Genomic DNA, 14,069 nt, shown 5'->3' with positions numbered 1-14,069 from the left:
CTGAACCATAAATAGACACAGCCCACTGAGTTTCTCGCCGGATCTTCTCAGTGCGTCGCGATTCCGATCCGGTGGTGATGGAACATTATAATCAGACTGGCGGTGTCATCCCTAAGACGCCCGATCGGCGGGTCGTCGAGCGAGCGGTAGTGGATCCTAAATATTTTGGGCTCCGAGGCCTAGGTTGGATATGTAGTAGTTAGAGGCGGCCACCATAAGTGGGTTATCATGACGCGCCGCTTTTTCGAAGAAGCGTTCTAACGTTGTCTTAAGGTAAATTACCTATCAGTTGTAAATGGAGGTCGTCGTGGAATTTAGATTCCTCACGTACTACGGTGCTCCGATGGGCTATCTCGCAAAGACGGAATTGGATGACCAGCCGATAATTTATGTGTGCGGGCCGCGTGTGTGAACACTATACTTGCCTAACTCATGATAATAGTAATACGGGTATTTATTACAATAATTGGTAATTTATCAAATGAACAAAATCGAATCTAACATTATGTAGCGCCATCTAAAAACGAATAGTCACGTCACAAAGTGACGTGACTATTCGTTTTTAGATCTATCATACTGCCTGCTAGAAGTATCTATCATACTGCCATCTAGTGCCAAGTAGCATACTTTAGGGTAACCTATCAAAATTGTGTTACTAGTAGGAATTCGAGAATTGTCTGATGCTGAAAGAAATCCCCAGATGGTGCTGTTTTTATACTTTCAAATGACAGGAAAGAAGTACTTATAAATCTCGATAATATAAAAAAGACTTAATTAGCTCCTTCTTCTCCTTGTTTTTGTATTTTTTCATTCGAGCATTATGCGAAAACTACGGGAGTATGGTTTTTTTAAATTTTGTTTTTATTACATTATTAAGTCAGCGAGTTCACGGCTTATGTGAAGTGGTTACCGGAACTCGTAGACGTTACAATATGAAAGCAACCACCCACGACGTAAGGTTGTTTTTGCCATGGCATTGTATAATGGCAGCCCCACTCTACAAAGCGGAGAATATGACTACTTAGCGGTAGAAGGTAGTACCTTTCCGTGCGGGTTTACATAAAGTGTAGTGGTAGGGCCACTACTAAATACTGGTTGGCCATCACGCTGGTATACTACCCAAAGAACGATACCGCCCACGCGTTGGCCTCTTTAAATTTAGAAGCTTATGATAGAATTTGAAAATTGGTAAAATTTAGCTACAACTATGGAAGTCAGATATAAATTTTGTAGTCGTGGCCTAAAGGATAAGACTCCCAGTGCATTCGTATTCAACCGATGCAACGGTGTTCGAATCCCGCAGGCAGTTACCAAATTTTCTAATGAAATACGTACTTAACAGATGTTCACGATTGACTTCCACGGTGAAGGATTAAGGTCTTGTAGTAAAAATCAAACCCGCTCCATTATAATTCGCGTAATTACTGGTGATAGGATGTCTTGTGAGTTCGCACGGGTAGCTATCACTACCCTGCTTATTTCTATAATACGTTGAAGCAGTAATGTGTTTGAAGGGTGGGATAGCCGTTGTACAGCTGAGAACCTTTGAACTTTTGTCTCAAGGTGGGTTACTTTGTAGATGTCTATGGGCTCTGATAACCTCTTAACACCAAGTGGGCCGTGAGCTCGTCCACACACCTAAGAAAGAAAAATTAAAAACAAAAACTTATTGTGCACGTTTTGTTTTGTTCAAATATCACTCGATCGATTCGACTCTTTGTGGATTAGTGGCACGGCTTACAAAGCACTTAGAGCAATTGGAATGATTAAAAACACTTTTAACGTTTTATATAGCGCTTATTTTATGCATTTCCGCCGTTTATTTTATAGTTTCCGTTGTAGATGTACTAAATTCAGTTAATTATAAATTACGATTACGGATTCCATTCCATCATGAAGATCTTCCACCAAGCGAGTGATATTGCTCGGTAGACCGACGGTCCGAATGTTGTTGTTCAGAACTATAGGCATCTGTCAAATATCTTGTGTTCCGTGACGGCTACTGCCACACTTTTTTTTTCTTTACATTTTTGTTTTTGTTGTCGCGGTGATCATCGCACTGAGAGTGGCGTCGAAATCTATGTGAAAATACTATAGCTACCCATTTAACGACGTCTCTGCATTCTTGATTTAACACCCGAGCGACACAATCCGGTAGAAGTAGAAGGAGCTACTACGGTTAACTCTGCCATCAGATACGCGACCGACACAGTCGTTGACTAAAATAACGGTGCACACGAGTCCCATGAAGCTCCTACAGGGGTTAGAACTGGATGTAAGACTGCCCCCGCCGCCTGCTATGAAGGAATCTCAGTTGAAATTCGATTTAACTCATATGTTTAAATGAATTTAATTAAATGAATGTTTAAATGAATTTAAACATATTCACCCACTAGCCATACAAAGACACCAAATAGGGCTTACAAATAGGGTTTCGGCATTTTTATATATAACTAACTAGTGGTAGGTACCCCAGTTGTCAAAATCCATGTATATAAAAATGAATTGCTGTTCGTTAGTCTCGCTAAAACTCGAGAACGGCTGGACCGATTTGGCTATTATAATTTTGGTCTTGAATTATTTGTGGAAGTCCAGAGTAGGTTTAAAAGGTAGATAAATATGAAAATCCTCGGAATTAAATAAAAATAACAATTTTGTTTTTCCTTTGCTGTGTCCTCCGTCGGGCAGATTCCGTTTGTTTGTTTTAAGTTTATTTTATACAAAACTTTAGGTCTTTTATTTATCGATTGAGGCACTACGAAGTCTGCCGGGTCAGCTAGTTCGATTATAATTATTAATTTAAATCATAATTTAGAAAATTATTATGGTTGTATTGTCAAAGACTTTACGACTGTAATCACAGATTTCGCTAAGATATCGTTATAGACAAATAATGTAATAAAGACAAACAAAACTTATCTATTCTCAATTTGACCACAGACTTTAACAATAACAAAAGAGTTTATATGCGTGTGTGTAATGTTTCTTTTATTGATTTAATGTATTTTTAAACATAATTTGAAAAAAAAGTATTCTGCATTCCTTTCCTATATTCGCTAAAAGTGTGGGAAATTTCATACTCCTCCGTCCGCGCAATTTTCGTAAAAAGGGGTACAAAGCTTTTGCTTTACGTATTAATATATACATTATATGTTCTTGCAAATCGTTTGTGATGTTTAATGTTTATGAAAATCGGATCGGATTTATTGGGACCTCTCTTTCGGATCGGTTTTTTAAATTTTTACTCTGAAACTATATACTATCAATTTTGATAAGGAGAACCGATACATTCACTAAATCCAGTATCAAACAGATTAGCCCAAAATGTATTACAGGCTACTTAATACTCATTTTAAAATTTTGTATCAAGGTACACTGATATGAAAATGGAGTAGTTTATCTGGTTTACCACATCCACTACTAAAACAAGAAACAAAATGAGTTGTGATTTATCTGTCTGTCTGACTTAAGTACTTTTCGTTTTCTTCTCCTAAATTATGGCTGCAAGAAACATACACACATAGAATAGGTTAAACCTAGAACCTGAAGGCCAAAAATCTTGATCATACCAACTGGGAATTGTATATTAGTTAGGGTCATTAACAACTAGCAGTCGCTTAGTGGATAGAGCCCTTAAAACATCCTTGGGCTCCCGATCTGTTACCAACGTCTGAAGACTGTCAAGATCTATATTCCCCGGGCGCCCCTAGGTGCGGACAGATCGTAAGAGGTCCTGCCCCCTGTTCAAAAAAAAACAAATTTGACCAACGACACGCCGATATCCAATCGTAATTTTAGGAGGTTCCTACATATCTACATAATTCACGAAATTAACATAGATGCAAAGCACCACTGTGCATAATAAATAACTTTGTAAAGATAACATTGGAAATATTTACTGCAGTATACGAAACAGAGCCGGTGTTTCATTTTAAGGCAGATGAAATTTATTTATTGTCGAGTAGAAACAATTCAAAACACGTACAGTAAAGTTAACACACATACATCACAATTTTCCCATATAGATTGTTCGAATGTTTTATATGACAAATCTATAAATACAAGATAATATTCGGTTTCTCAGGGTAAACTATAACAATTAATGTCATCGATTCTAGGAAATCACTATTTTGATACTTTATATTGTTGTTGTATTTTGTGTTTTATGATATTATTTTCTTATGATGAGAATGGGATATTAAATGACACTACCACAGTATCACCATTACAGAAAGCTAATGAACTAAAATTAATATATTTTCGTATACCAAATTTTTTAATTGTAATATTAGAGTAAGATGGCCCTGGGATCTTGGACTATATGAGTCGACTATTATCAAAGCCGGCAATGTGATTTTTGGACAATTATTGGTAAATCAGAAAAACGAATTATTGACTTTGTATTCCATTGGCAGTCACAAAACTCTTCTGAACGACATCTTAGATAAATAACAGGTTAAGTATTAACCTTTATTTAATGCAGGTTTTGAACCGTATTCTTTGAAGGAGATGATTATATTCAAATCAATCTGTATTGACATATCAATAACATTTTTTTGTCCAAATGCACAGATTGCCACCTTTGTTAATAGACGACTCATATGTATTGTTGGTTTTGTCAATATATCAAAATACAGATGCTACTAGTGACATCTCTTGATACTTATTTATAATAACTAATCTGTTTCATTACATTCGATTTATTAAAGCTCGGTCATTCGCTTCCCGTCACAGTTTGAATCGCGTTGTTTTATTTTAGTTGGTAAATCACTGCTGGCCATATCATCACTATGAACCGTAAAAAATAATACATCAACGAAATTCGATCGATATTTCCGAGTAACCTACATTACGGATCAATTAATAGGGTATCACTCGAGGTGCGGTCCGCACGCTACTAAAATCGGGACTCTCTCCCCGACATACAGTTATTGCTCTTTTACAGCCCTTTCAAACTTTATTACGGCACCGAATTCCTGGGTCCGCGATGCACGCCCACGCTTCGTAACTCACCTTATGTTTGTTTTACAGAGCTCTTTGTAAATAGACCGACTCTTTTGAGTGGAATTTTCGAGTTCGTATTTTTCAAATGGTACGCGGAAAAAAAAATTCGTTTAGTTTCGAATGGCGAAATCGTGGAAATGAAAATGAAAATTTAATGTTTAATTATGTTATTTTATTGCTGGAAGAAAAACATTGTATTACAAAAGTACTTAAACACAACTGTAATGCCTACTTTTTTTATTTTATTTTTTTATTGCTTAGATAGGTGGACGAGCTCACAGCCCACCTGGTGTTTAGTGGTTACTCGAGCCCATAGACATCTACAACGTAAATACGCCACCCAGCTTGAGATATAAGTTCTAAGGTCTCAAGTAAGTCACAACGGCTGCCCCACCCTTCAAACCGAAACGCATTACTGCTTCACGGCAGAAATAGGCAGGGTGGTGGTACCCACTCGCGCGGACTAACAAGAGTTCTACCACCAGTAGGTAATTACGCAAATTATAATTTTTGCGGGTTTGATTTTTATTACACGATGTTATTCCTTCACCGTACTATAAAAGTTGTGTTTGAAAATAACAAGTAAATTAAGATTTTTGTATTATCAGTCTAGTATCAAAAGACAAAGCAACGCGTTGCTTTATACTAGCCCATCGTTATAAATTATGTCGTCGCATTTCAATCGAAGTAGCTCACCTTTCGGTATGGTTGATTACCTTAACTCTTCCCCCGTGACGTGTATTCCTTACATGCTCTTATATCACGCTGTCAACGAGCCGAGAAATTGCATTAATTAAATTGTCGAACAACATGACGAAATATTTGCCAGGATACTAAAATTTAGTGAGGACAGAAGTAAGCACTGCAGTCTTTGTATAAAGCTACACAGCATTTGCATTTAAATATTACAGCCTAAATTATACTTGAACATTAACGAGGCAACAAAGAGTGCTATTAAACCAATAGTTCTACTTTTAAATGTCAATTTTTAAAAAGTGTTATAAAACATCGTTACTTTGTCGACTGAATGAGATACTATAATAGAGTACTTTCAAGTAATTTTTCTATCTTTCCATTCCATTCTATTCGGTCCTCTAGGACTCTGTATACTGAGCGATATTTGAAATAGAACAACTCATATTTTACTCTTGCTACTTTTATGTTGAACGTTATTTCTGTACTATATAGCTTGAAGAAACCAGACATGAACTAGTTTGTTGGGTAACTTCTTCAATCTATACATATTTAGTCCTCATACAATAAATATACAGGGTGTTCCGAATACCTATAGCAGCGCCATACCTCAATTAAATTAACAAACTAGCAGCTACCATGTTTGATACCACTGTTTAATATTTTGTAAAAGTTTTTTACGTTATCATTATAAACAGAAAGACCATCAGATTTAGAAAATCTGTAGTCGGAAATAGACTACACGTGGTTCGAAAATCATCACGTCTATTCACTAGGTAGGTAGGTATCTTTGACGTTCAATTTTAGGTACATCCGGTACATAAATATATTCATATTATATCGTGTGAAATGTATAGAGGAAAACGGTCCGACGCCACGCGTATATGTCACCAGTCTTTATTTTACACAGTTGGCGGTCTATGTAAATCTTTCCGTAAAAATAGTCAACTTTGAGATCGTTCAGTGGTTTATACAAGAGTACGTGTCCGATGTTTTTGCACTTTATTTATGTGAATATTAGATCCTTATTTATCTCCACAAATTAGTACTTGGTATAGTGGATACGAATAAAATACTGTTGGTATAATTAGTCTGATAAAACGTAACGTCAAACAGTCTACGAGTAAGTATATTGTTATGTAGATGATTGATCTGGCTTTTGCGTTTTATTTTTGTTACACAAACCTCGTTCCACAACAATGCTATTCTTAAGTTTCGCGGGTGTAATTTCTAACCAAGACCTTCAAACTCTTGGCTTTAAATGTTTACGAAAGGCATACGCTTATGTGGTTGTTATGTTGAGGGAAACTTCCCAATGTTAATGTGGCATATGCTTCGAACAAAATGTGTACGTACACGTTCTCCCGAACTGGAAGCTGAATTTCTAACTCGGTAGTGCTTCATCAAGGTAACTACGGTTCGCATAACAATTCTATATCGGAAGTTGCCGGCGTAACGGGAACAATGAAGTGTATAAACCTACTTGCGTTTGATCGATCACTATAAGTTAGGTACCCAATAAACGCAGAAGCCGGCTTATTAACCGCTACGCCTTTTAATATTAACGATCGATGCCCGGCTCTTTAGTTTACGGCTACCGTAAAAACTAACAGCCGCCGGTGGCCGGATTACGCACGCTCCATTGACCGATGGACGTTGCTGCACACGGTCCGACGCGTCTTGTCGCATTTTGTGTCGCCGCGTCTATTCTAAAATCCTTTCAATACGTTGATGAATAAAAAAAGATATGCCGAGACTATAGAGAGCATAATCCTTAAATTGTAGTTTTTCTTAGTCGCTTGCAATCTGGACAGAGTGGTCGTGGTCATCAGTTCGGTTAGTGGTGCGCTTCACAAGATGTCGCCATTCCTCGCGTACCTCGCCACCTTTCTTGTGCACTCCTTGACGGAACCGGTCCATCGTAACGGCAATCTGCCGCGCGGTCTGGTACCCTCAATTGTACCTAAATTGTAATAGAAAATACTGATTCGTGATCGCCAAATGGGTGTGATTCTAAAAGGCTTTAAAGAATATCGTTACCTGGCCTAAATGTGTAGGTAATATCGTAGAATATTTTTGCACATTTCGACCCTTAACTATCAATCACTAAGAAGTCAGGAGTAAAACGTTTTTTTTTCTCTCTAACTATGTTACTTTGGCGATTTGAGGAAAACATCTGTTAAGTTTTGTGTATCTAAAAGTGAGAGTAGCACGTCCCCGCGTGTGGCCGCTATCAATCTTTTCGCCACATCATTTGCTCCCCGCACCGCCTCGCCTCGATTGCATTTCATTAACGAAACGCTTAGTGCAGATTGAATCCATTTAAGTAACAGTGAGACGGGACTCTTCCGTTAGTTAATTGTTCATTAAATTGGTGAAAACTGAATGTTTTTAAAACTAGCTCTTATTCTGCTTAAAATCTTTAATCAACAATGGTTTTCGACGTTTCGAATAACACTGTTCACTGATAAATTTACGTTCCACTAATGAGAGATTAAGATAATGGTTGAACATATTAATCAATAATTTGGATAAGGTTTTTTTTGACGCACCTGTACATGTTAAAAAAATCTGTAAAAGTACTGCGGTGATAATTTGGTCGTGATCGAATAATGCATTTGAAGTCGTCGTGTCCTAAATGATAAGAGGCCCTGAGCGTTCGTAACGAGCGATGCGACTGTGTCGGTGTTCGAATTCCACAGACGAGTATCAATTTTTCTAGTGAACTATGTGCTTAGCCCGTGTTCACAAATGCCTTCCACGGTGAAGGAACAACATTATGTAAATCAAACCCGCAAAAATTAGTAATTGCGTAATTACTGGTGGTATGGCGTCTTGTGAGTTCGCCGGGTATGTACCGTACCACCTTGCCTATTCGTGCCTTGAAGCAATAATGCGTTTCTGCTTGAAGGGTGGGGCAGCCTAAAACTGAGACTTAGAACTCATGTCTCAAGGAGGGTGACGGTAATTACGTTGTTGATATCTCAAGATTCCGGTAACTACTTAACACCAGGTGGGCCGTGAGCTCGTTCCAAAAGAGCAATATAAAAGAAAGTTACATACTTTAATACTGAATGTACAAGATTTGCATTTTAGTTGACTTGTTTTGAGGGGTAACCCAAAGCGATTTTAAATTTTAACCTCATATCTCAATTTCTCATTGGTATTTAAATTGCATTATCTACGGACCTATCTGTATATCCTGTGGGTCGTGAGTTAATCTGTACAAAGGACGGTGGCATTCAAATTTAATACCAAGTGTAGAGAATGCTCATTTACTAATTGATGTTTTTAAACAAGGAGATAATAAAAATAATTGAATTATTATTTCGGCAGACCGTCTCCATATCGATGTTGCTGCGTTACGCCCATCATCAAATCTTCGTGTTTATTGGTAAGTTTTATTTTCTAAATTCATTATTTTCATCAAGCAAGTAATTTCTTTATTTCCAGAATTTCGACTTCTAAACGTAACTTCGTACCTACTAATATCACTTTGGTTATAATTAAAACTAAATTTACGGTTTAATCTCGCCTTGTTTATTGTCGTTATTTTATTTCCGCCATTTTTGGAATATTTTCGTGGTCACGGACGGCTCATCTGGAGTACTTTGTGTGTTCAAAAATTTGACGATGAATGCACATCGCTAATTTAAAACATTTCATCATAAAGTTAACACAGATTGATATGAATGCCATGTGATATTTCGAATTTAAAAGCAGCCGACTCGAAAAGTTAATCGCATTTAGACTGTTTTCATTCGAACTATTTTTCGGTGTAAAGCGCACCGTATAAACTTAATAAGAGTTTTTTAATATAATCGCTCGTATTAATAGCGTCTAGATATTACTTTACCCTCGCTATTATATTGTTCGCAGAACCTTTCGAACCTCTCATAGCGTTTCAAAATCGGAGCGTTACCTAGCAACCGAGGTAGTCAGTGAGATTCGATCCTACTTATTTATGAAGTATGAATTGTAGTGCAATTAGGAGATGCTAAAATAAATTCAGTGAAAAATTCTCGAGTCTTGAGCCGGCTCAGCTTCAATCTCTTTGTAATAACAATAATTGCGAAAAGAGCCCGCGGCCGCGACCCTCCATGAAAAATACAAAAAAAAAAAAATTACAACCCGGATTTACGTACCTTGTGCTTCCCCCCACTTTGATCTCTCGACAATTAGCCAGATAGAGATAATTTGTTTCTTTCCGTATTTGCCGCGCCGCCACTTGCCTTAGTGCTTCAATACGATGATTGTTTCGGAATTTGGTTCGTTCATTTTTTATTCCAAGAAATGAAAAATCTCAATTTTCCCCGCCATTATTAACTTCCAACGGGATTGGAGTTGAGCTCAGATTATCTGATGTGTTTTTGTTTGCGAAATCAAACAAGTAATTGGCGTTTATGATGTCAATTTCTTTCACTAAGCTTCACTCGATAATTAACTTTAATAAAGTCCGTTCTCTGCTCGAGCGTGACTATGGCATACAGGATTCACGTTACACTTGTTTTTGTTATGATTCGACGTTTCCCGTCGCTCCGTGTTTATTGATAATATTTTTATTGATGATAAACAATATTATTTCTCATTGTAATCCACACTAATGAGCAAATAAATCGGCACCATAATATCAGGTTCCATTATTTCGAGAAAAAAACTTACCTTAGTAAAGTAAACGTTGTTTTGAAAATAATCCTCTTTCAGAATCGTGTGGTGTGTATTCATTGTTCGTATTTTTTACGCAGTATACTTATCTTTTTGGTGGGCGTGGGTTTCACTATTCAGGTCATTTTTTCGGGATCAGTGACAGGATTTATAAAAGAGATTTAAACTTATACGGTGAGAAATATGAAACGTGTCGTAAATGTACAGGATAATGTTTGCCATTGTCCGCATAATCTAAAAATAAGATTTATCCAAAGATGCTGCCGGATCAAGCTTGTACGATAAAACTTTTCAATGTACAATACAAGGTGCTGGTAGATCTGTTCAATAGGATCCGCTCGGTATCTATGACGACTCATCCCTACTTACCCCGGTTTGTGAATAAACGCAGAGTTATACAGTTTTTTTTTATTATCGAAAACGGTTTTTACAATATAAAAGGATTATTATTTTCAGCTCGAATACTTTATAGTCTTTGTTTATATATGTATTTAAATGATTATTTCAAAACGCTGGAGAATCAATGTTCTTAATTGAGTAAATGTTAACAGTAAATTATCAGTTTTCAGTATTCAGTCAAAACATTTTGATGACTAATGAAATTTGTATATAAAATAATTAGTTATCTTATTATTTTGTGTAATATAATGAATACAAGCCCAGATTTTAAAGATTAAAACCTACCGAAAAATGTATATTCAAAAAGTTTATAGGTTTTTTGTGGTTAAACGTAAGAATAAAAGCAGTTTTAATATACATATTCTCTATTTCATATTCTTGGTTGTGGTAATGTTAATTCGTTTCGTTAATTAAAAAAAATAGCATTATTATTTTATTTTAGTCAAGTGAATAATTGATAATATTTGTTTATATATATTTTTATATGTATATATTTATGATATGTATATGTATATATTTATGTATATCTATAAATATTATGTATGTTATATATACACATATGTTTAAGTAATATCACCTTCACACTACACCTACCAAGCTTCATCTCTGCACTCCCCTAAGGTAGACTGTTAGAGAATGTCTATGGCATTAAGTTCGCCTTTATACTTTCTAGTATTAGAAGTTAAAAATAAAAAAAAATAAAAATATCTGACGCAAAGGACTACATACTACTACATAGTGTAGTTAAAGTACAAATTCTTAATACCTGGCCTCGATATCGGAATGTTTCAGTCGGACTTATAGGATAAACTCTAAGGATCAAACCGAGGCTCATTTTCATAAACGGGCTTCCGTTTGTTGTATTTAATACAATGCTGCCGAAATGAACACATTTACAAAGTAATTAATCATAACCCATGTACATTTAAATAGACTAAACGATTCTTTGTGAAGAAGGGAATTAAAAATGTAATTAAATCGCTTCTGTTATCTGTTTGTGCTCGATTTTACATTTCTTCTGTTCTATTGTAAGTGAATACATTGAAATGTCTTATTAAAATTATTGTATCTCGGTTTTTTTTTATTGCTTAGATGGGCGGACGAGCTCACAGCCCACCTAGTGCTAAGTGGTTATTGGAGCTCACAGACATCTACAACGTAAATGCGCCACCCATCTTGAGATATAAATTCTAAGGTCTCAGTATAGTTAATTAATTATAGTTAATTCAGTTTAAAAATAATAATAATAAACGTTAGCACGCTTGCCTTTAAAATTTGTTTGTATTCAATAATTTTAGGCTTGATTATCATCGAATTATTTAATTAAAATTATGTCTGATGACACGGAGAACTGTCCCTAGTGTGAATTATTTGAACACAGATGAGGGGGTACAAAACATGTTCATGCCACGTTATTTTAATAAAAACAATAATAAAAAAATGATTCTTTTCATCGACGCCTCTTCCTGTGCATGTTTAATGTTATATTTTTTTTTATTGCGTAGATGGGTGGACGAGCTCACAGCCCACCTGGTGTTAAGTGGTTACTGGAGACCATGGACATCTACAACGTAAATGCGCCACCTACCTTGAGATATAAGTTCTAAGATGTCAGTATAGTTACAACGGCTGCCCTACCTTTCAAACCGAAACGCATTACTGCTTCATGGCAGAAATAGGTTAGGCGGTAGTACCTACCCGCGCGGACTCACAAGAGGTCCCACCACTAGTAAAGTGAAGAAGAATTTTTTAAATTCTTGTAAATAAAATTTTTGAAATTCTTATTAATATCATCTTCTTAATCATCATCATTATCCTGCCCTTCTCCCAGTCACCTGGGGTCGGCGCAACATGTTTTCTCCTTCCATACTCTTCTATCATATACCATTTCTTCGCTCACTCCCCTCCTACCCATATCGTCTTTCACACAATCCATCCATTTCTTCTTAGGTCTACCTCTTCCTCTAAATCCTTCCACATTCATAGTTAACACTCTCTTAACAACCTCATTTTCATTCCGTCTCATCACATGTCCATACCATCCCAAACGTGCACTCCTCAGCTTCTCTGTCACAGGTGCCACTTTCAGACTTCCTCAAACATATTCATTCCGTATTCTATCCATTCTCGTTATTCCACACATCCATCGCAACATTCGCATCTCTGCTGCATGCAATCGCCTTTCATCCGCCACTTTCGTTGTCCAACAAGCTGATCCATACAAGACGGCAGGCCTTATTATAATATTATTATAAAACAAGTACCATAGTACATAAATAGGTAGGTACACAAGATGTCACCCATTAAAATATATATGTATTATATTATATAAAAACCTTTTTTCATGTAAGCCATCGAAATCGTCTGTACAAAGCTCAATGTTGACTTGATAAATTCTTGAAGTTAAAAAAAAAAACATCTCTCCCCCTCCTCTGGAATAAGATCCGGGGCGAGGAAAAGTCGTCAGATTTTATTGACGTCGGCACATCATTATTATCTGCTTATTTTCGTTTTCGCTTCGATACCCTCTAAATACCTTATTGCCATGGAAAATTACGCTCGATTTGGGAGCTAAATAATTGGGAAAATTACGGAGAAAATCGCCTTATCGCAAAAATTTGCAAATTAGATACTTATAAGATTAAGTCTAGTGGGATCGAAATGTATATTTTATATTTTCCAATTTCTACTTTAAGGCTTCTCGGAATATCTATCATAGAATCATTATCTTTTGACTTCACATTAACGAATCTATTTTGCTTCTTAAGTAACAGATACTTGAGAATTGTGTACATCAAATGAAAAAAAAAAATTATTGGTGGACTTATATGCACTTAACCAAATCTATGTGCATATAATGGGCAGCCAGCGGATAGAATATGTTAAATTAATGATTGTCTGTCACGTAACTTGAAATAAAATAAAATGGAAACGTCCTTTATTGTTGGTCTACAATGTAGTATCAAATCAAATCAAATCAAAAAAGTTTTATTCAACATAAATGAAAGTACATACTTGTTGAACGTCAAAAGAACTACCGCCAATTCACAAGAATTAGCCTCCGTCCTGAGAAGAATTGGCAAGAAACTCAGCGGGCATGTCTTTTTTTTTTTTTTTTTTTTAATATTAGTTTTTTTTTTAAATATTAGGTTTTTTTAAATATTCATTTTTACAATAAGTAATTATAACATAACAATTTTACAATATTGAAATGTCCGGAGCGAGCAACTCATTCCCACTTTGTGCAATCTTCAGTATGAATGTATGTATGAATTAAAAGTAGTACTTAGAGAATTACCGACATTCAA

At 36.0% G+C, this 14,069-nt stretch overlaps 1 protein-coding gene across 2 annotated transcripts in view; it reads left to right on the top strand.

Moving 5' to 3' along the window:
- Nucleotides 1-14,069, top strand: part of LOC101745638 (membralin) — a 103,672-nt gene that overhangs the window by 8,948 nt on the left and 80,655 nt on the right. For both annotated transcript variants that reach the window (XM_004933353.3, XM_004933354.5), the window contains exon 7: nucleotides 9,034-9,091. In XM_004933353.3, coding sequence (XP_004933410.1) covers nucleotides 9,034-9,091 — 58 coding nt within the window. The remainder of the gene's footprint in view (nucleotides 1-9,033; nucleotides 9,092-14,069) is intronic.

Source organism: Bombyx mori, chromosome 19 (assembly GCF_030269925.1).
Source record: "Bombyx mori chromosome 19, ASM3026992v2".
In the NCBI taxonomy this organism is placed as follows: domain Eukaryota; kingdom Metazoa; phylum Arthropoda; class Insecta; order Lepidoptera; family Bombycidae; genus Bombyx; species Bombyx mori.
Note: the sequence above shows the minus strand (reverse complement) of the source record. Positions and strands in the feature narration are given on the sequence as shown.